We start from the raw sequence: 26,688 nt of genomic DNA, 5'->3' as shown, positions 1-26,688 counted from the left end.
TAGTAATTGATCATGCTAGTTGCGTCATTTTGTCCGCACCCAATTGAAATGCCAAAGCATGTTGCGATATTTCAAAAAAATGACATTTTGGGTTACCAAAACCTTAGAAAGGAGGCTAACCTAAAGCCAACTCATCCATTTGAACACTTGTCAAAGAGCTGTAACCCTGAAAGCATTAAAAGAGCTCTTGATTCCTTCGATATTCTTTGAACTCACGTTTATAATTTGATTCAATTGCGAATAATATTTTACAAATTTGTATCATTTTCCCTCCTAAAACAAGAAAAAAGAGAAAAACATTTTCAAACAGAATGTCTCAGATTTGAAAGGTCTGTAAAGCCAAAGCTCGGAAAGAGAATGGGGCACGATACATTCCAATGACCAGATTGGCAGACAAAGCACGAGACTCCGTCCAAAAGATAACACATAATCCATTGATGTTGCATGTATCTTAGACATAATTAGGTGCATCACATTCATCATTTTAGCATACATGATTTTTGTAACTTTTAGAGTCAAGTTTCGACTTCAGGATGAAGGATACTCGATTCGCAACGCCTTAAAAGAACGATGGTGGTTGCTTAACTCAGCAGTGAGAAGCTACACCTCTACCTACTTGACATATCTACAATCTCAAAGTCAATATCAGATAAGTTCGACAACCAATTCAGAACAAATCCAATTCAGCTCAACTCAACAATGAGTAGTATGTTTCCAGTTAATGTCTTCAAGCCAGATTTCAATTCCACAACGGAAGATATCCGACTCTCAGAATTTATCAGTAGGCTTTCCACAAAAGGGGAGTCATCCAAAAATCACATTACTTGGTTCAGATCTACTCAGGGGAACGACATGAAGAATCATGACCGGCTTAGACCCGTGAAGGTAAGCCATTTTTTAAAGAAAATATTTGCAACATTGCTTAAGTCGAGAAGGCTATCTGCCAAAGACCCTCGAGTTCGATTACACTCAGCTTCAAGAGCACATCATTTACAGCATAACTCAAGGCTAGAAGGATTATCTGTCACCAAAGACCTTCGAGTTTGACTACGCTCAGCTCAAAGGCACATCATTTGCAGCATAACTTAAGTCAAGAAGGGCTATCTGCCAAAGACCATCGAGTTCGATTACACTCAGCTTCGAGGGCACATCATTTACAACATAACTCAAGGCTAGAAGGGTTATCTATCACCAAAAGATCTTCGAGTTCGACTACGCTCAGCTCCAAGGCATATCATTTGCAGCATAGCTTAAGTCGAGAAGGGCTATCTACCAAAGACCCTCGAGTTCGATTACACTCAGCTTAGATGACACATCATTTACATCATAACTCAAGGCTAGAAGGGTTATTTGTCACCAAAGACCTTCGAGTTCAACTACGCTCAGCTCCAAGGCATATCATTTGCAGTATAGCTTAAGTCGAGAAGGGCTATCTGCCAACTGAAGACCTCCGAGTTCGATTACATTCAGCTCAGAGGCAAACCAAATTTACAGCATAGCTCAAGACAAGAAGGGCTATCCGTAAATAAATTTGTCGAGTTCGACTCCATTCAGCTCGATGACACATCACATTACTGTCTGGTTGCAATCAAGGTTTTTAAGTCGAGAAGAAGACCCAGGTTAACCATGCCTCAGTAACAAGAAAAACGTTTCCCGGCAGCATAGCTTAAGTCGAGAAAAGCTATTTGTTAACGAAGACCCTTCGAGTTCAATTCCATTCAGCTCGAGGACTTATCAACCATATGGTAGAATCAAGGAACTACTTTCCAGTTGAATTTTCCAACCAAGATCTTTAAACCGAGAAGAAAATCGATGTGGGCTGTAATTTGAAGCCATATCCTGATTCTTAACTATGACTTCAATTCCATATCATTTCAAGGTGGACTCGACTTCGCGACGGAGGGGCCATATGCAACTCAATTCGACAGGGAGTTATTCTTGAACTCCATCGAATGAAAATTTGTGTCCTTTTATCTTTCTCCTATTTTTCGTTCCACGAAAAATGACAAAGAGGGGCAGCTGTGGACACTAATTTCCAGCCGTAACTTCCTCCCCACTCCACGCCTCACGCCAGTAGCAACCAACCCCGAATCTTCCAGCACAAGCACTCAACCACCAAGCAACAAACCAAGCATTTTTAGTCCAAGTGAAACACTAGAAAAACGGGACTAAAAATAGGTTCCTATAACTATAAATACACATACAATGTGGGAGAAGAGGAGAGGAAATACAAAGAAAAAAGAGCAATAAAAATACAGAAAAAAGGAATTCTTGAGGAATAAAAATAGAACTGAATTTGTTTCAAAGCGAAGAGGGGTTAGAAACTTACCGGGGTTACTGTTGGCTCGACGAGCAAGTGAGGAATCGGCCACCCATATCCGATGGCCAAACCGGCGAGTGAGAAACCTGCGTGCTGAGCAAAAGAGAAAATGAAAAGGGCTAGGGATGCAAAGAAATTTTGTGCATAATGAATTTGGGGAAGGAGAATTGCTTTTATGTTAATTTTGGGTTAATCTTACATAAGATCCTTTAATTTCTTGTTATCTTTTATCTTGGTCTCTTAAAGTTTTGGTCTATTCATGTTTAAGCCCTCCTAATTCTGCCTTGTTTTACACATTGGCCACTAAATCCTTGTGTCTAATCATGTTCAGGTCCCTCTAATATTACCTTATTTTTACATTTTAGTTACTGGACCTCTACGTTTTTATTTTATTTTATTTTAGGCGCTTTATTTTCGTTATTTTCAATTCGACCTTCCATTTTTATTTTCTTCTAATTTCGTCACTCATGCATATTTTATTATTATTATTATTATTATATTATTGTTTTTTCTCTTTTTTCTTTTCTTTATTATTTTGTTATTATTATTTTATTTAATATTTTTCTTTGATTTACATTCATATTTCTATATATATATATACATTAGTTTATTATTTTAGTTTTTTTATTTTATTATTTTTCTTTGATTTATTTTGTATATATATTTTCTATTTATTTATTACATTTTCCTTATTTTGCATTTTTGTTTTATTTTTTCCATATATATATATATATATATATATATATATATATATATATATTATTACTACTTCTTATTATATTTTTTCATTTTATCTTATATTTTTTTGGCTTATTTAATATTTTTATCATCATTTTTCCTATTTTTTTAGTTTAGTTTAGTTTATTTTTTATTTTTATTTTATTATTTTATTTTTCCTTTGATTTATTTGTTTTTTTTATTTTTCCCTTTCTCTTGATTTATTCAGTAGTTATTTATTTATTTATTTATTTCCTCTAACATTTTAGCTTTGTAGATAAATTCCAACTGGTCAAAGGTAAGGAATTCGAATCGGGTAACTTAAATTTTAATTTTAATTTTTAACTTTTCGCAACTAAGACAACCGGTAAATTAATTGGTACCGCAAAGGCGGTTCAAGGGTGCTAATCCTTCCTTGACCGTAACCGACTCCCGAACCTGACACGTTTCTGGTACAATACAGATCAGGTAAGATGGTGTCAGATCTACCTAATATCGCTTTAAAATGATCGGTGGCGACTTCAATTCATTTAATCCAAGTCGAAGCCCAATTTCGGGTCCAACCGAAAGACGGCCGTGACAGAACAGAATTACAGATATTGTAATTCTTAATTGTAATCATTGTTTCTTCTTTTGATGTAAACTCCATTCCGATATATAACTCACCATCATTGACTGATGAGTTAAATTCGAAGTCACCAACATTAGGCATATCCATAAATTCTAGCCCGTATATTGCACCATAGTTTGCTTCATACATGTGTGCTGGAGGTTCTTTATGTATCATATTTGTGGGAACTTCATCATCATTGGAGTCCATGTTGAACTGCAGTGATTCTACCTCAATGAATAGTCCAATCTCAGCATCATCCGCACCTGGCTCACGAAGATGTTCTTCTAGTGGAGACGAAGGTTCCTCTGTGATACCGATATTTAGGTCAAACAAACTAGTAGTTGAATGATTTCCCTTGAACTTAAAGGCATCGTGTCATACGGGTTTTGAACTAGGTGTTGTGTCATAGGTATTTCCACATTGAGGTTGAAGAAGCTCGTAGTTGAATGCCTCCCCTGGAACTTGAAAGCATCGTGTCAAATGGGTACTAAACAAATTGTTGTGTCGAGGGCATCTCTATATTCATGTAAAAATAATTGGTAGATGAATGTTTTCCCCTTGAACTAAAAGCGATGTTTCTATACGGATTGTTCATGAAGCCACCTCGGTGGAGATCGTAACAAGTTGTTGATGAATGTCTCCCCATTGAACTTGATGGGATGGTACCAGGATATTGATTTCCCATTAATGAGTTAAAATCATTACACATTACTTGAGTTGGGCTGTCAACTTTATCAGCTTGTTGAGCCAGCCCATAATGGGAGCATAATGATATATCATAATTTGCAGACACTTCAACAAATGTGGCATACATTTGTGTATCAGCATCTGAATTTTGATTATGAGCATCAAACATCATAACAACATCGTCATCGTTGGAGAGTTCGAACATTGTATAAGTTAACGGAAATAGTGCAGTTGGAAATCTATACTGAAGTGAGGATAATCCTCTAGTACTTTCAACTTGAACCTTTCTTGAAATTTTAGTGATCTGCTCCTCAAGAGTGATGTTTCTCTTGAAGGATATTATGACATAATGATTTGTTGCGGAGACAACGCCAATTTCATCTTCCTAAATTTTTCCATCATAATAAACAATAGCTGAAATACGCCTCATTTTGAGAGTTTGAAAGATTGAGAGTCCTATATATGTAAAAACAATAGTTGAATACACCTAATTAAATAAGTATTATACGAATTAAAATATAAACTAATGCTAAAAAATAAAAAAAATTCACAATAATTTAAATAACAAAATTTAATATTATTATGGTATCGACAAAATGTATCAAGATATGATATCACATTCCATTTTATAACGTAAAAAATAATAGAAAATAATTAGTATAATAAAATTTTGTCAAATAATTAAATATAAAAATATAATATAATAAAAATAATAGTTTTACATTCTAAAAACTACAACAAAATCTACTTGCTTGATAAAAGAAATTGATAGAAAGAAGAATGTGAAAATAATTTTGGTGTGTTTTGATGTTTGCATTCGGGGGTATTTATAGGGGAGGGATGGGTGGATAGCCGAGATTTAAGGCTCGAGTAATAATGAAATGCGTAATAATTCAAGGTAATGGAAGATGCGCTTCATGATACATGTCTTCTTGTATGTGTCAAATTTTCTTGCGAATGAGCGCTTCATGATCCGTTCCTTCCAACGTGGCACCAGTTCGAATAGAATCCCACGAAGGCACACTTCATGATCCACACTTTGTCAAAAATATTAATTCAATAATATTTAAAGAAAGAATGCATTACATATAATATTTCGTTGTTAGGATGATTTTTTTAATAAAAATGCCAATTTATTAATGCACTTTTACATCGATATTTATAGTTATTTTATGTCACTATATTTATTTTATTGAACAAAAATCGAAGTAAAAAAATATTACTAAGAGGCATTATTTTTTATGAAAAAAATAATTTTTAAAAGTGGAAGAACTCAATTGGCTTGACCAATGGTCTAATACAAGCATTTCTCTCCCTATATATACCCTCGCTCAAAACACACTCACTGTGCTGCTTTGCCCTTAACTTTTCTCTTTCCTCCCCTCCTCCTCAGCTGAGTTCTCGAACTGATAAACTCAAAACCGACATTGTCAGATTTTCGAGGCCTTAAAAAAGAAAGAGAGAGAGTGTTAAAAAGTGGTCTTTAGATCTCTTCTTCTTCTTCTTCTTCTTCTTCTTCTTCAGATCTTCCTCACCCCACTCATCTTTCTCTTTCTTTCAATGGCTATTCTAACTCTTTAATTAAATTCTCACCGAGTCAAACTCAACCCATTAAAGCTCTTCCTTGCTTTCCACCCCTGTTTCTCTTGAGTTAGAAATTTGGGTTAGCTTCGGTTTTTTGAGTTCACCATGGCTGAAACAACGGAAACAAAGGCAGCCCTGAAGCAGAGAAGAAGAAAGAACAAAGCTTGCCGTTTTACCAACTTTTCACCTTTGCTGAGAAATACGATTACTTGTTAATGATCTCTGGTAGCTTGGGAGCTATTATCCATGGCTCATCAATGCCTGTTTTCTTCTTATTATTCGGTGAAATGGTTAATGGTTTTGGCAAAAACCAATCTGATATGCACAAAATGACTCGTGAAGTTGCCAAGGTTCCCTTTTTTTCATTAAAAATATATTGAAACCAGAACATTCCTTTCCTAGCCAGTTTACCAGCAATTTCTTTATCATATTCTCAGATCTATGATCTGTTAACTTTTCTGTTGTATTAATGCAGTATGCACTCTATTTTGTGTATCTTGGTCTTATTGTCTGCTTATCATCGTATGCAGGTATATTTCTTTTCCAAATTCTATATTTTTTCCCAAAGGGTTAAAAGTTATGATCTTTGCTCTCTCTTTTAAATCTATAAAATCTTTGAAAGGAATCATTCAGGCAACATTGCAGATGAGCTAGTTGCACCGCGGTCTAAGACTTTCAGTCATAGGTGACTCGTGTTTAGTGTATAACCAGTTCAACCGAAACGGACCAGTGGGTGCTTCTCCCCTCGTGGTCTTAAGGGCCGTCTCTTTGTCGTTTTGTTTCTTCCTTTGTCAATATCAATTCGCTTTCAATGAAATTCTAAACTTCCTAATTTTTTAATATAATTTTTATCCAACATTATCTTCCATATTTTTCATTGTAAAACATTTACTCTTACTGTGCTCGGGTAGCTGTTAAAAATGGATAAAACTTTACCATTTTTTATCTTATTTTTTTTCCTGGTTTTCCAGAGATTGCATGTTGGATGTACACAGGGGAAAGACAAGTAAGCACATTGAGGAAGAAGTATTTAGAAGCTGTTCTGAAGCAAGATGTTGGATTCTTTGACACTGATGCAAGAACTGGGGACATTGTTTTTAGTGTTTCAACGGATACTTTACTAGTCCAAGATGCCATCAGTGAGAAGGTGGGTTAATTTACTTGTGGTTTTGCTTTATTTTCCCTGCTTTCTTGGTGTAATCTAATGATGGCAATGGGATTTCGATCTCAAATTGCTAATCTGGGTTTGTTTGGTTATACATAAATGCGGTCCCTTCTTAATTATTTTGGGATTTTGAACCTTTGACTGTGCACGTTATAATATCAGTGCTCCCATGCACCTACAATGGAAGGTCACTGCCGTAAGATAGAGGGAACAGTTCGGTTTATATGAAAATTCTTGCTTAAGAATGAGTCAATCATTCATTAACTGTTCTTTATTATTTCTGGTGAAATCTTAGGTTGGAAACTTTATCCATTATTTGTCAACTTTCCTGGCTGGTTTGGTGGTTGGTTTTGTATCAGCATGGAGGCTAGCCTTACTAAGTGTGGCAGTGATCCCTGGAATTGCCTTTGCTGGTGGTTTATATGCCTATACTTTGACCGGCCTCACTTCGAAAAGCCGGGAATCCTACGCAAATGCCGGGATAATCGCCGAGCAGGTGAGCTAGGAATAACTTTTAATCATGTAAAAGCAGCATGTGTTGCTTGTTGGGTTATGGATAAACTCTCAAGCGAGTTGCCTTCATTCAACTTAAACCTTTATCTCTGGGAGAATTTATAATTATGGCGTTATTGTCTAAGTATATAATCGTCTTGACAGGCCATTGCACAAGTCCGTACAGTTTACTCATATGTTGGTGAGAGCAAGGCCATTAATTCCTACTCGGACGCGATACAAAACACACTAAAACTTGGATACAAGGCCGGGATGGCCAAAGGTTTGGGGCTAGGGTGTACTTATGGCATAGCTTGCATGTCCTGGGCACTTGTTTTCTGGTATGCTGGTGTGTTTATCCGGAAAGGACAGACCGATGGGGGCAAAGCGTTTACTGCAATTTTCTCGGCCATTGTTGGTGGCATGTAAGATCTCGAGCTTACAAATATTTTCTTGTGTGATTGAAGGTGAAGTAAGATTTGCTATGGATTGTATTTTATTTGAAAAAAAAATACTACTGCAGGAGTTTGGGTCAGTCATTCTCCAATCTCGGGGCCTTTAGTAAAGGAAAAGCAGCTGGTTACAAGTTGATGGAGATAATCAACCAAAAGCCCTCCATAATCCAAGACCGTTGCAATGGCAAAATAATTCCCGAGGTTAATGGCAATATAGAATTCAAGGATGTGACTTTCAGCTACCCCTCGAGGCCTGATGTTATCATCTTCCGCAATTTCTCCATCTTTTTTCCGGCAGGAAAGACTGTGGCAGTTGTTGGCGGTAGTGGTTCGGGAAAGAGTACAGTTGTCTCTATGATAGAGAGGTTCTATGATCCAAACGAGGGTAATTAAGAAAACTTTTTTTTTCTTTTCCTTTTTTTGTGTGTATGAAGAATGAATTCTATGCCCCTTCCGATGTTGGATCTGGTATTTGCTTTTGGCTAAGCAGGACAGGTATTTTTGGATAACGTGGACATAAAGACACTGCAACTAAAATGGCTACGCAATCAGATTGGATTGGTGAACCAAGAACCTGCACTCTTTGCAACTACGATCCTCGAGAACATACTCTATGGAAAGCCTGATGCAACAATTGATGATGTTGAAGCTGCTGCGTCTGCTGCAAATGCTCACAGTTTTATTACTCTACTTCCTTATGGATATAACACTCAGGTTGGTCTCAAGTTTATTATTCTAGTTAGCTTGACGGTAATTTGTATGTTGAATTTTTAACACCTTGATGCAAACTCAGGTGGGTGAGCGAGGGGTCCAACTGTCGGGAGGCCAAAAACAGAGAATAGCGATTGCCCGAGCCATGTTGAAGAACCCGAAGATATTGCTCCTTGATGAAGCAACAAGTGCACTTGATGCAAGCTCCGAGAGTATTGTCCAGGAAGCTCTTGATCGTATCATGGTCGGGAGAACGACTGTAGTCGTTGCACATCGCCTCTCCACCATAAGGAATGTTGATTCAATAGCTGTTATACAACAAGGACAAGTTGTTGAGATCGGAACTCATGAAGAATTGAGTGCTAAGGCGGGGGCATATGCTTCATTAATCAGATTCCAAGAAATGGTTGGAAATAGAGATTTCGCTAACCCGTCAACACACCGTTCTCGTTCCTCACGTCTAAGTCATTCACTGTCAACCAAGTCCTTAAGTCTCCGGTCTGGCAGTTTACGGAATTTGAGTTACTCTTACAGTACTGGTGCTGATGGCCGAATAGAGATGATCTCAAATGCTGAGACAGACCGTAAAAATCCAGCTCCGCGTGGCTATTTCTGCCGGCTTCTCAATCTAAATGCTCCTGAATGGCCCTATTCGATCATGGGAGCTGTTGGTTCTGTGCTCTCAGGGTTTATTGGACCAACTTTTGCCATTGTCATGAGCAATATGATTGAGGTCTTCTACTATACAAATCCGACCTCTATGGAAAGAAAGACAAAAGAATATGTTTTCATTTACATTGGAGCTGGCCTATATGCCGTTGTCGCATATTTGATTCAACACTATTTCTTCAGTATTATGGGAGAAAATCTCACAACAAGAGTGAGGAGGATGATGCTCGGAGGTACATAATTTGCAACGATGAATTGACTTAGCAGTTTAACCTTATGTTTGTTTTTAATTTCATGATGTTTTCTTCTCTTCAGCAATTCTGAGGAATGAAGTTGGATGGTTCGATGAAGAAGAGCACAATTCAAGCCTTCTTGCAGCCAAATTGGCGACCGATGCAGCTGATGTAAAATCAGCCATAGCTGAGAGAATCTCAGTAATACTGCAAAATATGACTTCACTTCTCACCTCGTTCATTGTTGCCTTCATAGTAGAATGGAGAGTCTCTCTTCTTATTCTCGGTACCTTCCCTCTTCTAGTCCTTGCAAACTTTGCTCAGGTAAGCTCACACATTCCCCCACTTGTAACTTATAATCAAGCTATAATTCTACCATTTTGTCAATTAATCGATCCAAATTCACGGTAAAAAGAACCGGAAAGCACAATAAACCAATGTTTGCATTTCCCTGGAATAACTGCAACTCATTTAAGTTCACTAGGGCATATGGGTAACTCAATATTACAAAAAAACCCTGGAAACTAAATTCACTTTAAATATATATTTTAAAGTCAAAATTTCCAACTTGTCTAGTTTTTGTCTCTTTTATCTCATAATGCATCGACTCTGCACCTTACAGTGTATATCAGTTTTGTGTATAGAAAAACTAGGGCTTCTGTTTTTTGCCTAGAAACATGAGCTTCTTCACTCTTATGATCTTATCTGTTTATGTATACCAGATGCCACCTAACTATATGAGCTTTTGTCCCGTGATCACATAATTCATTATGTGATGAATTCTTGAAGATGTTATGTTCATGGTTGGAGCATGATTTATAAATAGTGAAATAGGACTGCACTTGCTTGTTATATGTACAATTGTCATTAATAAAATCTTGACCTTGTGGACGGTGCTTCTTTAGCCTGGTCCTAGCAATGAGTTAAGCCTGATTTGGCTTAATGTTGATCGGCCCCACCGCATTGAAGCCATGGGCCACGGCCGTGACAATTGTTTTAAATTCGGTCAAAAGAGAAACAAGTTTTACTCACCATATCAGAACAGCTTCTAGAATTCAATATTATTTATTAGAGATCAAACTTTGTATCTGTGTGCCATATGAAAAAATGTTGTTAAATTGATGAATTCAACTTTAGAACGAATTGTTATTGGAAATCTCTTCGCATTTTGTCAGTTTGATGTGTACAGTTGTGACAGTTAATACGGTTTTGTTTTGCACTGCAGCAACTCTCTCTGAAAGGGTTTGCCGGTGACACAGCTAAGGCACATGCAAAGACTAGCATGATTGCTGGCGAAGGTGTAAGCAATATCAGAACTGTTGCAGCTTTCAATGCACAAAACAAGATCCTTTCGCTATTTTGCAATGAGCTCCGAGTTCCGCAGATGCAAAGCCTTCGTCGTAGCCAAACTTCTGGACTCCTCTTCGGCTTATCTCAACTTGCTCTTTATGCTTCAGAAGCTCTCATACTTTGGTACGGTGCCCACCTTGTTAATGAAGGTGTCTCAACCTTCTCCAAGGTGATTAAGGTTTTTGTGGTCTTGGTGGTCACAGCTAATTCGGTGGCGGAAACTGTAAGTCTTGCACCTGAAATTATTAGGGGCGGTGAAGCTGTTGGTTCAGTGTTCTCCATTTTAGATCGTTCGACCAGGATCGACCCAGATGATCCTGAGGCAGAGCCGGTTGAATCAATTCATGGAGAAATCGAGCTTAGGCATGTTGATTTTGCATATCCTTCTCGACCTGAGGTCATTGTGTTTAAAGATCTTAACCTTCGAATCCGTGCTGGTCGAAGCCAAGCACTTGTTGGATCTAGTGGCTCTGGCAAGAGTTCAGTCATTGCATTGATTGAGCGTTTCTATGATCCTACCGCAGGAAAGGTTATGATTGATGGCAAAGATATCCGGAGATTGAACTTAAAGTCTCTTAGGCTTAAAATCGGATTGGTGCAGCAGGAGCCGGTCCTCTTTGCTGCCAGCATTTTCGATAATATTGCTTACGGAAAAGAAGCAACTGAAGCGGAAGTAATTGAAGCAGCCAAGGCAGCTAACGTGCATGGTTTTGTTAGTGCCTTGCCCGACGGTTACAAAACGCCGGTCGGTGAGAGAGGGGTACAGCTCTCTGGGGGTCAGAAACAAAGAATCGCCATCGCACGAGCTGTGCTAAAGGACCCAACAATTCTATTACTGGACGAGGCAACCAGCGCACTCGATGCAGAATCAGAGTGCGTGCTACAAGAAGCACTACAAAGGCTAATGAGGAACCGCACCACAGTGCTCGTGGCCCACCGTCTCTCGACGATAAGAAACGTTGACAACATTGGAGTGGTGCAAGATGGTCGAATCTTGGAGCAAGGCAGCCACTCCGAATTGATAGCCCGACCCGAAGGAGCCTATTCCAGGCTGTTGCAACTACAACACAATAACATATGATAATAATGGCTGTAGATATGGGAACGTGGAGACTGTACCATTGAGAACTAATGGCCCCTCCATTTTCTAATGGTTAAGAAAATGTTTAAATTATTGAGAGATATATCAATGGTGGATAAGGCCCCAATGTCTGATTGATTGGCTTAACTTTATGTAATTGAAATTTTATAATACTATAAAGTGCAAAGCCTAGCCACCACCTTTTGCAACCGTAAACATCTTTTTTCTTTGTTAGCTTTTACATTCCATGAGTTTGCTGTAAGGCTCTTTTGCTCACATGGAAGTGCTCCCAATCCCACACCAGAAATAATAATTAAAAAAAAAAATTTGAAGATAGCTTAAGATATTTATTTTCAACTTCAATGAAAAAAGACAGTGGTGAGTAGATGAAATTGGCTGGGGTACTTGGTTCGAGCAAAAAAAATCAAGAAAAATTTCAGTGTGCACTGAAATGGTGGGTCATGGGTAGATGAGAGAGATGATGCATCACGTCAAAATAAGGGATGGTTCCATTGCCATTTTGCATGTAGCATGACTGCAAATTTTTTCTGCACTTGTCAGGGATATAAAGGAAATATGTAGAGAAAGAGAGAAGAGCGAGATAAACAATCAAGTGTTGGTGTGGTAGAAAAGGCAAAAACATGGCTGACATGATCACATGGGCTGATGAAAGAGAGCTGAAATGGCAGAAACCCAACCCAAGATTGGATTTAGTAGTAGTAGGAGTGAAACAGAGTTAGATTCATTCCCTGCACTGCCACTGCTCTTCTTCTACTCTGCGTCTCCATGCACTTCAATTCGGTTTTCTTATTCTTAAATCTTTCGATTTGAACCTCATGATTGTAATCACTCATCGCTCATGATCGCACCTTAGTGATTAAACAATCTTTTGGCGCAGTAAATCCAAATGACTGTGTTTTGCACACCAGCGATTGCCCTTTTTACAATAAATTAACCAACACATAAAATAAACTTAACAAAGCTAGGCATGGTCATCAAATTAGAACTTTGATATCTAGCAATAATATAATATTTTTAATAAAAAAAAAAAGAAATTCAAAATCCTATCCCATCTTAAAGATTAGGATTGAAAGGAAGTTCTTATGAATAATTGAGATGTTTAAAAGCCTTCAAGGATATTAAAGGCCACAACTAATAACATGTCAGAATTTATGTTAATATAAAATATTCTAATATGATCATGACGTGACAAAATATAAAAATAAAATTAATATGTATGTAAAACCTTCAAGATACAGTTAGGATGTGTGAGCCAATTTTAAGAAAAGATTTGGACGTACATATTTATTTGATAGAAAGTCACAAAAAGAGGTGTGTATGTGAAGATAAAAGAGACCCAAGACTTTTTTATGCCTAGTTTTGGCTTGGTTTCATTTGGCATCACTCTCGGCTGAACAACCTATTCATAGTGTTTCCCCCCGTCATTCTTAGCTTATAAATCGAGAGGGAAAAAGTAGATATAGTAATCGGAAATATATGATTAAAATCGTGAATTTATTTCTAAAAAAATTATCACTTTATATAGAAAAACATTTATGTTTTTCCTTTATGAAACTTAAATAAGTTAGTATTTTAATTATATAAAATTATTTTTTAATTTTTTGGAAAATAAAATAATTGTGTCAATTTTTTAAAGAATTTAAAAATAAAATATATTTAAAAAAAAATAAACAAGAAGGTGAAAAGGAAGAAAGAAAAATGTGGGGTTGGAATGTTTATATATTGTGGGTAGTCCAATTCTTGTCTGGCCTGACAGTGATAGCAGAGGCCTGGACCGTCCAATTGGACTAAACCAGCCCAAGAAAGAATTTACCTCCTTTTCAGTGGCTTTATTCATCTTGTAGATTCTTTTTTCAATTATGTCCTAGAAAAAAATATTTTTGCCTTAATTTTAATCAATTTATATTTTAAAAATATTTTTTATTTAAATTTAATAAAAAAATGTTTTCAATATATCTTTACGACTTGTTCTTGAGAATAGATAGAAGTTGCGTTAACAAAAACAATACCAGTCAGTACAATTGATGAAAATACAATTTGAGCATTCATAAGCAAAATATAAAGAAGAGCATCGACGAACATGTCATGTTCATCCAAAGGCGAGGCCTCAGCAGCAACAATCATACCGTGTTCGTCGCGAGCGATAACACCAGCAAAACCGCATCCGAGCTTGATAGACAAGCGCGGTCAACATTAATTTTGATCGTCGGTAGTGGAGGTTTACGCCAACGGACATCCGGCATGGACTGTAAGATCTTGCGTGCCAGTAGCAGTTACCAGGTTGTACGCATTTTGCAAAGCATATATCCTGTATCCATACAAAGAAATTATATTGGGACTAATTCCAAAGTAGTCATAGAATTGTAGGTATTTTGAAATGGGCTAAACTATACCTTTTAATCTTATGGGACCCAAACTAACCATTGGGCGTAGCCCATCATAGACCGGCTCAGAAATAAGGCTTTCAAGCCCAACCAATATATATTTTGGATAAACAACAAAAAATAGAAAAAGGAAGATTAGAAAAAGGAAAGGTTGGAAGTGTATATTGTTTAGATAATTTTTTATTTTTTTATTAAGCTAATGTGATTACAAAGTAATATATGTTCTAAATACTCTCAACTATTCGACAATGAATGCTCAATCACACTGCTAACATATTAGTATGCTAACAAATAATAACTTTAAATAATTTGAAGTAATAATAAGTTAATATTTGATTAATTTTTTTTTTCATTTATGTACTTATGGGATAAACATTGATTTTAATGTTGGAGCGAACTCATCTTAGAGCTATTGAGGTAAAATCAAATTAGTATGCTAACAAACTAATAACTTTTAAATAATTTGGAGCAATAATAAGTTAATATTTGTTTAAAATTTTTCTTTGTTAATTGAAAATGTACGTACACTCTACAAATGTAGCTACTTGAATTTGAATCCTCTAAAAATTATTTTCTTTTATTATTGAAATTTTGTACCGAAAAACTGAACACCTTGATTTAAATAAGAGGTTGATAGGTCGAGTGAACTATGCATATGTATGCTTGCATTTAAACGCAATTTTATTTATGTTAGCATTTAAAAGTTATTTCTTAATTCCCATGGAATATTTTGGTTAAAAATAAATTCCATGTAATATTATTAATTTTAAAGTATATTAGAGAGGCTTGTTTTATTTGATTTGAAGAGACGTCTTGTTATTTCGTTACTAATAAAACAGAGGAATGGAAGGATGAAAAAACAAATGGAAAGTAAGTTCTTAGGGTAAACTATACCATAATAACGGAATATGAGTAAAATTATATTTTCAGAGCTTTGAAAAATATAGTCCTTTTATTATTGGATTAATTATTTTGTACCATTTACGTTATTAATTTCTGATGAAAGGATGGCATTTCCATTAAATAAGGTGGGAAAATTAGAGATTTGGTTTGATGTATTTGTTGATAATACATTGAAAACGAAATATGGGTTGTCTAATCTTTTAAGGACCAAGTCGAATACTTTTTTTTAATATAGAATGATTAGTTTAGTGATAAAAACATAATTTTTTAAAGCCGAGAGACAAAAATATAATTATTATAATAGTCCAACGATTGTGAGTGTGGTTTATTCTTATTTGGAAACATCGGAGTGAAATGTGATGTATGGTCGGTATGTTTTCTTCGGTAGCACCTAACTAGTAAGCATCACATGGTTAAAAGCAATGCCCCACGTTTTCACTACCATTGACTTTAGGTCATTTTTTTCCTTTTATGATTCTTCACCGACATGAAATCAGATAAACCGGAACTCTAAAATTACCGATACAATAAGAGTTCGTGAATTCATATTTATTACTTCGAATAAATATAGGTTATCTACTAATTTTATTTACAAAATTTAATATTTTCCTTAAAAAAATATAGTGAAGCAGAAAATACAAGACACGTGTAAAAAGGGAGAAAATGTATAAAAAAATAGCATAGATGATCTCAAGCTTTCATGTAAATGCAAAAGCACATGGAGATGGTAGGTGCGTTCGTGAAATTAATGTTGACATTTGACTAAAGCTTTGCCTCAGTGTCCTTGTTTTCTTGTTCTCTATTTAATCCCTTCCTTTTGTGCCAACTGCTCTGCCCTACTATGTTTTTTCCCCTTCCCCTTTTTTGAGGCTATGCCAACTTAGTAGTAAAGAGATAAGTTTCTAATGCCATGTTCGGAGCTGTAAATACGAATTTTTAATCAATGCCATGTTGCCAAAGATAAACATGAATTTCAATATTTAAATTTTATGCGTTTCATAAACTGTGAGAGTAAAAAATTCATATATTGTTGTATATATAATATGGTATGAAAACTAACAATTGCATGCAATAGAGCTCATTAAATGGTCTCGGTGGATTAGAGAGTGTTGTTCTCTTTTGAGGTCCTGAGTTCGAGGAGTTGCATATTCAGAGTTTGCGTGCATCATCATTGGTTAAGAAATATTATGAAAAAATACTACCATATAATCATCTCATACTATTCAAAAAAATAATAGTGGCATAGAATAAGAGAATTTTATGAGAGTGAGGGTTTAAAGATTTTGGTGTTCTTGTGTCAAATTTAGTTATATATAATATATTGTTAACTGTTACAATATAACAATGTTAAGACAGGTCTATCTTCTACCTTACTGAAATCATCCGAGACGATTCGAAAAACTTGAGAAAAACGTGAAAAGCAAATTAATTCGTTTTATGGATTTATCCTGTCGTTTTAACGGGTTTGCTTAAAGTGAACAAATCTGTTTTGACAGAAATTGTCGTTGAAGTAACATTGGTTACTAATACTGGTTCCGTTTCTTTTACAGAATAATGGAAGTAACAAATTCCAACGGGTTACCTAGCTTAGAAAACAGGAAGATGATCCCGGTTCATAATACAAATCTGAATATGAATCAATCGGCAGTGGCAGTTAACCACAGGGAGAGGTCGGTCAAATTTTGTGGACAAAATTTCAAGATATGGCAACAAAAGATGTGTTTCTATCTTACCACAGTGAACTATGCTAAGTTCTGAAGGAAGATTCTCCTGCCTTTAAGGAAGGAGAACGAGAATGAGAGACTGAAAATATTACCGCCTTCAATATGGTTGAAGCTTGGAAGCAATCTAACTACATGTGTCAGAACTTTATCCTGAACAATTTGCAGGATTCGTTGTACCCAGTGTACTCTGGTTATCTAATGCCAAAAAAATTATGGGAGGCATTACACCATAAATATCAAACCGAAGATGCTGAAGTAAAAAAGTTTTTAGTTTCCAAATTCTTGAAGTCTACTATGGTTGATACCAAACCAATAGTAGAACAAGCGGAACAACTCCAACTGATTGTTCATGGAATTTTGGTTGAAAAAAATGGTCATCAACGAATCATTCCAGGTAGCAGCTATTAATGAAAGCTACCTCTTGGATGGAATGACTTCAAGAATTACCTAAAGCATAAAAGGAAGAAAATGATCGTGGAAGAACTAATTGTCAAACTTTGAATAGAAAAAGACAATAAAGGTCAATCCAAAAAGCTCAACAAAAAAAACCTTCAAAGAGGCTAAGGTAAATATGGTAGAAGTTAAGGACTTAAAAAAGGAAAAACATCCTAATAGTAGGTCAAAGATAGGACCTAAAGGTGAAATTTTCATGAAGAAAAAATCCAAGGAAAGTGCTACAACTGTGGAAAGATGGGGCACAAGTCTATTGAATGCAAACATTAAAAAAAGGTCAGAACTCATGAAGCAAATGCAATGAAAGGAATTGTCAAGAACGTGGAAGACTTGAATCTATGTGTTGTGATCTTTGAAGTCAACCTGGTTGACTCTAACCCAAGAGAATGATGGCTTGACACTGGAGTCACAAGTCATATTTGTTGCGACAAGGATTTATTTTCTGAGTTGATACCTTACAACAATGGGGAGAAACTCTACATGGGCAATGTTGCGACTTCCATGATCAAGGGGAAGGGTACTGTAGCCTTGAAGATGACTTCTGACAAAGAACTCAAGTAGCAAAATGTTTTGTCTGTGCTTGACATACATAAAAATCTTGTTTCTAGAACACTCTTGAGTGTTCATGGCTTTAGGATAGTGTTTGAATCCCAAAAGCTAATTTTGTCTAAGGGGAAATATTTGTCGATAGAGGATATATATTAAATGATATGTGGAAACTCAATGCTATCTCTGTAAAAATGTTGAACTAACCTTTGATTTTGATATAACATTATTTTTTAATGTTTTGAGTTGTTAAAATTTATAATTCACGATTTGATAAATAATTTATCATAAACGTTTTTAAAGCATTTTTAAGCTTGAAAAATAATTATAAGTGTTATTGAGTATATTAACATTTTATAGATATCATTTTTAAGCTCAAAACACTTAATTTTTAGCCAAAACACCATCCAGTCTCGAGAACATTAAGGCAATCTCGATACCAAAATTCCAGAATGCATTTTGGTATCGATATTATGGTCTCAATCTCGAGAGCGGTGGGTTGGCATCGATACTGATTCAAACAATATCGATACTGTTGGTTCAACGACTATAAATTTGACCGTTGGAAGGCTCAGTCTCGAGAACAACCTCTCGATATCGAAGACCAAATGTGAAGGTGAGCAAATGCTCAAAATTAATAAATCCAACGACTATGTTCAATCCCCAACGACTCCAAACGGTTAGATTGATGTTAGAAGACATAAAATGGACTAAGATTTAAATGGAGAACAACAAGAAAGTCAATTACAAGATCAAACCAACATCAATAGTGTTTTAAAGCAAAAATTGTCAAAACTTTTGTAACACACTTGTGAGCTACATTGTTAATTTTGCTCAAGTATGATTTTTGGTGGCTTAATTAGTGCAAACACATTTGCCTTTGTGATGTTTTTCTTTTGTTTGCTAAATTTGTAGTTTCTCTTTAGGAGAGTGTGTAAGCAAGGTTTCAGGTATAAAACTTCTGTGTCTTTGTAAGGTTACACCTTATCCTTAAAGGTTTGTAAATATAGTGGATTTGTATTGCTGGCAGCTTTGGAAACACCGTTGTAATGTGTTTTTAATTCTCATTATGTGCAAAGAGAAGGTTTTAGCATCATTTGCAACCGGCTCATTCAAGAAATTTTGGCTGCAAACTGTGAAAACGATGAGTATGCTGCTGTTTTGGCCCCCCCCGGAGTCGACCCACTTGGTCTCGACCCACTTCTGGTTGGATAAAAGGAAACTCGGATGGGGCTGTTCGTCCTAGTGATAGCATGGCAGCGGCTGGGGGGTGCTTCGGAATTTGGAGGATGATTGGATCTTCGGGTTTTCTCGAAGTCTTGGATGATGCTCGGTACTTTTGGCTGAGTTGTGGGCACTTCATGATACATTATCACATGCATGGAGACTTGGTTTTCAACATATCGAAGTTGAGACGGACAATCTTGAGGTTTACAGAATTGGCAACAGTTTTTCGGATGCATTAGCAGGGAGCGCTTTAACTGTCATGGTCTGTGAGCTTTGGGGTCGAGATTGGAGTGTTAAGATCCAACATATCAGCCGAGATGAGAATAGTATCGCTGATCGTCTGGCGGCAATGAGTCGAGGTGCTCCCGTCGGAACGAATGTCTTCATGGAACCCCCGGTGGAAGTGGCAGACTTGGTCCTCCAAGAGCATCAGGTCTTGACATGGGGTAGACAGCTGCTTTGTTTTGTTTTAAAAAAAGAAAAACACTTCTTTTACCCATTGAATCTAGTTGATAGGTTCTAACAATTAGCATGTTTAATAATAACAATAAATATCATGTAAATAGGTAACTGAATTTGGCATATGAGTAATGGATGCGTAATGAGGTCCAATAAAGTTTGACAATGAAGATTGGATGTCGGATGTTTAATTATTTTATAATTTAATAAAATACTAAAACTTCATAAAATAGTATAAAAAACATGTAAGCGAAATATTTGTTAGCGATGAACACGGGAGGGGTCGGTTTTTAGTTGTTCCGTCTGCGATCTGAAAATATATACTTAAAACCTGATCTTACTTCACTCCGATGGATTTTAGGTTTTTTCCACCTATTTTATAATAATTATTATATTTTTAATAATTAAATAATATATTTTAATAATATAAAAATAAAAATTCTTAAAATATTAAATATATATATATATATATTAATCGAGTCGAATAATATCATTAATTTTTTTACCTTAAACCCGACCCCGTCCCACTCCCAAAATTTTATAATAACATATTTTACTTATAACGAATCTTTCAGTTTTTTTGAATCTTAATTTGACATATTATTTGTAATAATATTTTTCTTTGTTACAAAAAGTTTAGAGATTTACCTAAGAATTAATTGAGATTTATTTAGGAATTTATAGAATGTACACTAAGAGTGATGATGGTAGAATTCAAACTTGACTTTACAAACTCAAAATTTTGAATTTCAACCACTTGAACTAACACTCCTTAGCTGTAATCATGGTTTTCAGAACCGGACTAGTTAGCGAACAGGCCATGCTACCGGTTCACTGGTTTAACCGGTCGAACCGGTCCGACCGATTGAAAGAACCGGACGACGTCATAATTATTTAAAAAATTAAATAAAAATACCAAAAATATTTAATAAAAAATAATTTTTTATATCACAAGTCATTTTCAAAGCAAGTCATAACATATATAATTTAAAAACCATAAAATCAAGTGAAACAAAATGATTCAAATGAACTACAACATAATATTTAAGGTAAAACAAATTAAATAATAAATATAATTATATAACTATAATTAAAAAATAAATTTGGGGCTAAAAAAATCATAACAAAATGATATTGTTTGGTTTATTTAAAAAAAAAACAAACCTACATGGCTAAGAAACATAAAAGAGCATCCCAAAAGTCTAAAGAGTAAAAATATGAGAACAAAACAATCTCACATGGCCAAGCAACTAACTTCTATAAATAATAGAGGTAATTTGACATTCAAAATCATGGAGCATTTTGGTGAGCATTGAGTGAACTATTTTTTCACTTCAATCAAGCTCGAATTTTAGGCTTCAATCGAGCTTCTAATTTTTTTGAGTTCAAGCCTTTTTGAGTTCATGTTTCAGTATTATATTTCGAGTTCGAGTTGAAATTGATAATTTTTAGCTCGTTAGTTTGAGTCGAGTTGAGCTTACTTTTAAAGTTTTCAAGTTCAAGTCGAGCTCAACAATACTCGAGTTCGACTTGGCTCGTTTAACAAACGACGTCGTTTCGTTTAATTTTTTTTAAAAAAAAACAAAATTAACGGTTTTTTTTTTGTTTTTAGCCGGTCCGGTTTGAACGGTTCAGCGGTTTTGGCCGGTTCACTAGTAACGATTCAACCGATGTAAATTAAACCGGACTAGACAGCGATTCCCGATTGAACCGACCGATCCGATTTTCAAAACACCGGCTGTAATAATAAACTTTATATTAAATGCACCACCGCTAAATCTAGTACGAACTTGGAATCTTCAATATAATAGAAATATTTTTAAAATATAACTTAGATTAAACAACAAAACAGTAGTGTTAGGATGTGTAAGGAAATACAACTTAATATAAGGTTAAGAAAAGGTATAATCGGAATTTTTAATATTTTTGGTAGAGTGTTATCTAAAATGTTATTTTTTTTATCGAAAATATTAATCGGATGCTACTTAAAATGTTATTTTTTATATTGAAAATATTAATATCGGAAATATTCATTTTAGGTAGCGAAATTAACATTTTCGATAAAAAAATAACATTTTAGGCAGCGCTTTACCGAAAATATTAAAAAAATATTAACATTTTCAGTAACGTATTTTCTTGGCCTTTTATTAAGTTGTCGTACTGTAAAACTACCCGTAGTGCTGACTTATTCTCCTCTAAGCACTTTAAAAGAATCTAAAATATCATATCATTCATATATCTAAAAACATATATAAAGAAACAAAAATTGTAGTGTGTGTTTATATATAAATCAAATTTGTAGTGGGTCGTTATGAAATTTACAAGATAAGTAAGGTTTATCATTATTAGATTCAAATTCTATTATACATAAAATCATAAACAGGTGTTGGTCTACATTTATTTAGATATAAAATGTATTATTATTTTTTATCTCTTACATATTTATTTTAATTTATGTATATACTATATACTATTTATATTTAAAATTTATAATTATTTTTACAAAAATATTATAACTAAAGTTGGAAATTAAATTTATAATTAAGAATACAGTCTAACTTAACACAAAAATGTTTAATATTTGACTTAAAAATCAAAGCCTTGTTAACTCCCAAACTCTGCTTGCTTCGATGCACTTGTCTTCTTCACATCCAACATCACTTTGTTTCTTAATGTATCCTCTCTCTCTCTCCACAGGTGGTCCTTCATTTCTTCCTTTTTATATCCCTCTTCCCCCTTCCTCCATTTCTTCATCTAACATCGCTCCCTTTTTCATTTCCTTTTTCTTTTCAAACCCACAGCATTTTCCCTTATATACACTTTGCATTCAGCTCTCTTTCAAACAATAAACTCCGTGCTCATTTCGACGATGTCGAATCGAAGGTCGTCCAGGCAGTCTGCCGGAGGCGTTTCCCGGATTTCCGACGATCAAATCATTGAACTTGTCTCCAAGTTAAGGCAGCTTCTTCCGGAGATCCGCAATAGCCGATCTGACAAGGTACTTTAAAATCCATTTTTTCTTCTTCTTCTTTGAATTGAAGTGAAGAAAAGGAAGTTGAATTATTACATGTATGTGAACAGAAGCGGGAAAAGAAAATTAAAGGCCTGACAACGTATGTACTACTTCCGCTGGTGCATGTACCCCATGGGAATAGTTTTTTCAGTTAGAATAATACTAGTCTTTTTGAAAACACAGTCTGCAAATTTGAACCCCCCCCCCAATGTCCAGGAAATGTTTGACCTTTCCTTGTCACAACAAAGTTTTAAATTACCCATCATGACATGATACGGTGAATTCACATGTAACTCCATAACATTTAGTTACTTCATGTGGTTAATTATTCTAGTTAAAACGATGATGTAATTTTCACTTAACTGGTGCAGGTATCAGCATCCAAGGTTTTACAAGAGACATGCAACTATATCAGGAACTTGCAGAAGGAGGTGGATGATCTAAGTGAGCGTCTCTCTCAGCTCTTGGCTACCATTGACGCCGACAGTGCCGAGGCTGCTATAATTAGGAGTTTACTTGTGGAATAATAAAACCCAACTTATTATTATTACAGTAGGGTTCGGTGTCAGTAGAACAAATATTTTAAGACGCATGTGCGTACTGTAATTACTTGGTATTACAAGATGACTGGCACTAGCAAAGCCTTTGATTGTAATGCCAAACTCATCTCCAATTTAGAACAACATCGATTATGAGTATGTTTAAACCTTTTTCATATAAATAAAACAAATTATATCATGATATTCATGTTTGACTGTATGCTAAAATATAACTATTAAATCATAACAGGTTTTTGTCGGTGATTAAGTGGCCATCAACCTATTTGAAAGCGATTAATTAGATAAATATTAGGATGATATTGTGAGTGAAATCATTTTCAGAGAAACATGTGGAAAAGGAAAACTCAGAAGCTGAATCAAAATACGGATTTCTCCTCTGAGCTGTACGCTTATGTGTTTCCACAGGAGTTGCAGGAAATATCCATTTCATAAACAGACCCGTCAAAAAGTCTAGCCCTTAGAGCACATGCTCTACTCTCTGTAGCTGCAGAAACTTGTTCAGTTTAAGGGTAAATTTTAAACTCATACATAAATTTTAAGTTAATGTATATTTTATTTATATAATTTAAATAAATATTTTATTTATATAAATCATACGTATAAAATAATTTTGAGAATTTTTTTAACTATTTGTTTGATGGAAAAAATAATAATATAAGAAAAAAATCATTCCGATAAAGACATTAAATCAATTGCATGTATAACAAGAACAATACATTATTAAGTTTATTTATAAATTTATTTTTTAATAATTTTATAATTGAACTTAAAATGAAAGTTTGATAAAAAATAAATCGAGAAGGTCAAATTAATTTATAAATTTTAATGATTTTCGAGGGAGAGTGATTTTGAATTTCTTTTTTCCCCTTTAGTAGTTAAGAAGAAGCAATTAAGTTGACTTTTGGGTCACAACTGCATGCATGTCGGGGGCAATAATCAAAGGAGAAAAAGAATACCAAAAAGATAAAATAAAATAAAGGCGAAGTTCTTTTTAAGCAATTTGCTTAATGTCTGAGGAATGAAAATTATTGAAGTGAACGAGAGATAACAAAAAGTCAGCCCAAAAGCTCCCTAGAAATTTTAGCCCCTCGGGCTTTAATCATTCTTCTCCTTTGTACTTTTATTGGGCTTTTGCACTTTTTGATGGTTTTTGTTTTATTTTTTTGTTGTTGTTGAAAATATTGATTGTTCATCAATAATTAATTTTTTTTACTGTCGTTCCAAAAAAAAAAGTTACTGCAACGTCATAGTTTTAAGAGAGAATACATTATATATTATCACTGTATATTTTTATTTTATTTTTTAATATTACGTGATGATTATAAAATATATTGTGTATATATATATATCGAGTTGTTTAAATTTAAAACTTTTACGAATAATAATATTTTTATGGGTTAACTATATGATTAATCACTTATGTTTGTGTTTTGTCCATTTTTTCTCACTGATTTAAAAAAAATATAATATATTGTCACTTTCGTTTTATTTAATTACGATGTAGTCATCACTAGTTATCTGTCGTTAAATATTTTGGTATAATCATACATTTGGTCTTTGTTATTTATATATTCTCTCGATTTAGTCATACTTTTAATAAGTTAAAATAAATTTAACCCTCCAATTGAATATGTCACATGTCACTAGTACCACTTGTCGTGCCACATGTCACCATTCGGTTGGAGGACTAATTTTATTTTAATATATTTATTTTCCACAAATCAGATAAATTAAAATAAATATATTAAATTAAAATAAAGTTAGTCCTTCAACTGAATGATCATATGTGGCACCAATGACACGTGACATCATTCGATTGGATGATTAAATGTATTAAAATCATGACTAAATTAAGAGTATATGTAAATAACAAGGACTAAATGTGTGATTATACCAAAATATCATTTCACCTAGTTAAAAACAGTTAACTCGTGATGACAATATCTCAATTAAATAAAAACGAAATTGATCGTATCTTAATTAAATAAAAATAAAAATGACAATATATTATGCTTTTTGAGATCAATGAGAAAAAATTGACAAAACAGAAACATGTGTAATAAACTATGTAGTTAAGGGTCTGTTTGTTTCCCGTAATTCGAATTACGGAATTGGTTTTCCCCGAATTCCAGTGTTTGTTTCACGTAATTCGTTTTTCGGAAAATGTTTTCCCGTGTTTGTTTCACGTAATTCGTTTTCCGGAAAACGTTTTCCCGTGTTTGTTTCACGTAATTCATTTTCCGGAATGTAATTCATTTTCCTAGTAACAGAATTTCCTTTGTGTTTTCTGTAAAATGACTTACGGATTCATTTTCCGTAAGTCATTTTCCGAACTTTTCACTTCAAAGCAAAAATACTCAAAATAATTTTATTTTATGAATTTAATATTAATAAAATATTTTAATATCATTTTCATCAAAATATTAATTATTAAAATATTTAAAATATATTTATTAATATTTATAATAATATAATATTATATTTTTAATATTATAAAATAATCAATTATATTATAATAATATAAGATATTATATTTTTATTTTAATAATATATAATAAATTTTTTTTATATATTTAATAATGAATAATATTATTTATATATTTCAATAATATTTTAGTAAAGATATTAAAATATACTAATTAATATTTTTAAAATATAATATAGTAGTATTACTTTAATAAATAATTAAATATAATTTATAAAATTTTATTTCACTAAAATATACCGAAAAAATGTTTAAATAATATCTTTCAAACATCATAAAACGTTTTCCAGATGTTTTCCAGAAATGTAATTCATTTTCCAGAAATGTAATTCATTTTACAGAAATGTAATTCATTTTCCAGAATTCAAATTCCAGTAATTCATTTTCCAGTAATTCAAATTCCAGTAATTCAAATTCCAGTAATTCATTTTCTGGAAAACCAATTACAGCTAAACAAACAGACCCTAACTCTGTTTTTATTTACCGGTCACCTGATATGTTGAAATAATTATCTATAAATTAATAAATGATTATTGGTCGTCTCCATGATAAAGCAGATGTGGCAACATGTATTGTATTAATAGCTTTGAAGAAGAAGAAGAAAAATAGTTTTAATTACAAATGATTCATATATCTTTTTAATTTGAATCTTCTGGTGAGAAACTTGGATAGTACTAATGAGACCTTCATAAATGACCAGAAACTAAAATCAGGATTCATTTATAAAAATCAATATCCAAAATAAGAAAATTGATTGCTTTAGGCAACCTCAAACAGTATAAAACTGGAGCATGACTTTTTATTATATATATATATATATATATATATATTATATT

The 26,688-nt window shown here is 34.0% G+C and overlaps 1 protein-coding gene and 1 pseudogene across 1 annotated transcript; both read left to right on the top strand.

The window, feature by feature from the left end:
- The first annotated feature begins 6,026 nt into the window (after positions 1-6,026).
- On the top strand, positions 6,027-12,276 carry LOC120144420 (annotated as a pseudogene).
- A 10,287-nt stretch (positions 12,277-22,563) lies between these two features.
- Positions 22,564-23,550, top strand: LOC120144398 (transcription factor PRE6-like). The gene is made up of 2 exons (XM_039158463.1): positions 22,564-22,792; positions 23,179-23,550. Exons 1-2 carry the CDS (start codon positions 22,664-22,666, stop codon positions 23,332-23,334), a joined length of 285 nt encoding a protein of 94 aa, XP_039014394.1. The 5' UTR covers positions 22,564-22,663; the 3' UTR covers positions 23,335-23,550.
- The last annotated feature ends 3,138 nt before the right edge of the window (positions 23,551-26,688 follow it).

This window comes from Hibiscus syriacus, unplaced genomic scaffold (genome assembly GCF_006381635.1).
Source record: "Hibiscus syriacus cultivar Baekdansim isolate YM2019G1 unplaced genomic scaffold, ASM638163v2 tig00110889_pilon, whole genome shotgun sequence".
Taxonomy (NCBI): Eukaryota; Viridiplantae; Streptophyta; class Magnoliopsida; order Malvales; family Malvaceae; genus Hibiscus; species Hibiscus syriacus.
The sequence above is the reverse complement of the archived record's forward strand: the minus strand, read 5'-3'. Positions and strand labels throughout refer to the sequence as shown.

Bases quoted from the DNA above. Each gene is read 5' to 3' on its own strand.
- LOC120144398 (XM_039158463.1), top strand. From the start codon at position 22,664: ATGTCGAATCGAAGGTCGTCCAGGCAGTCTGCCGGAGGCGTTTCCCGG. The intron at 22,793-23,178 runs GTACTTTAAAAT...TAACTGGTGCAG, and splicing joins GCAATAGCCGATCTGACAAG to GTATCAGCATCCAAGGTTTT.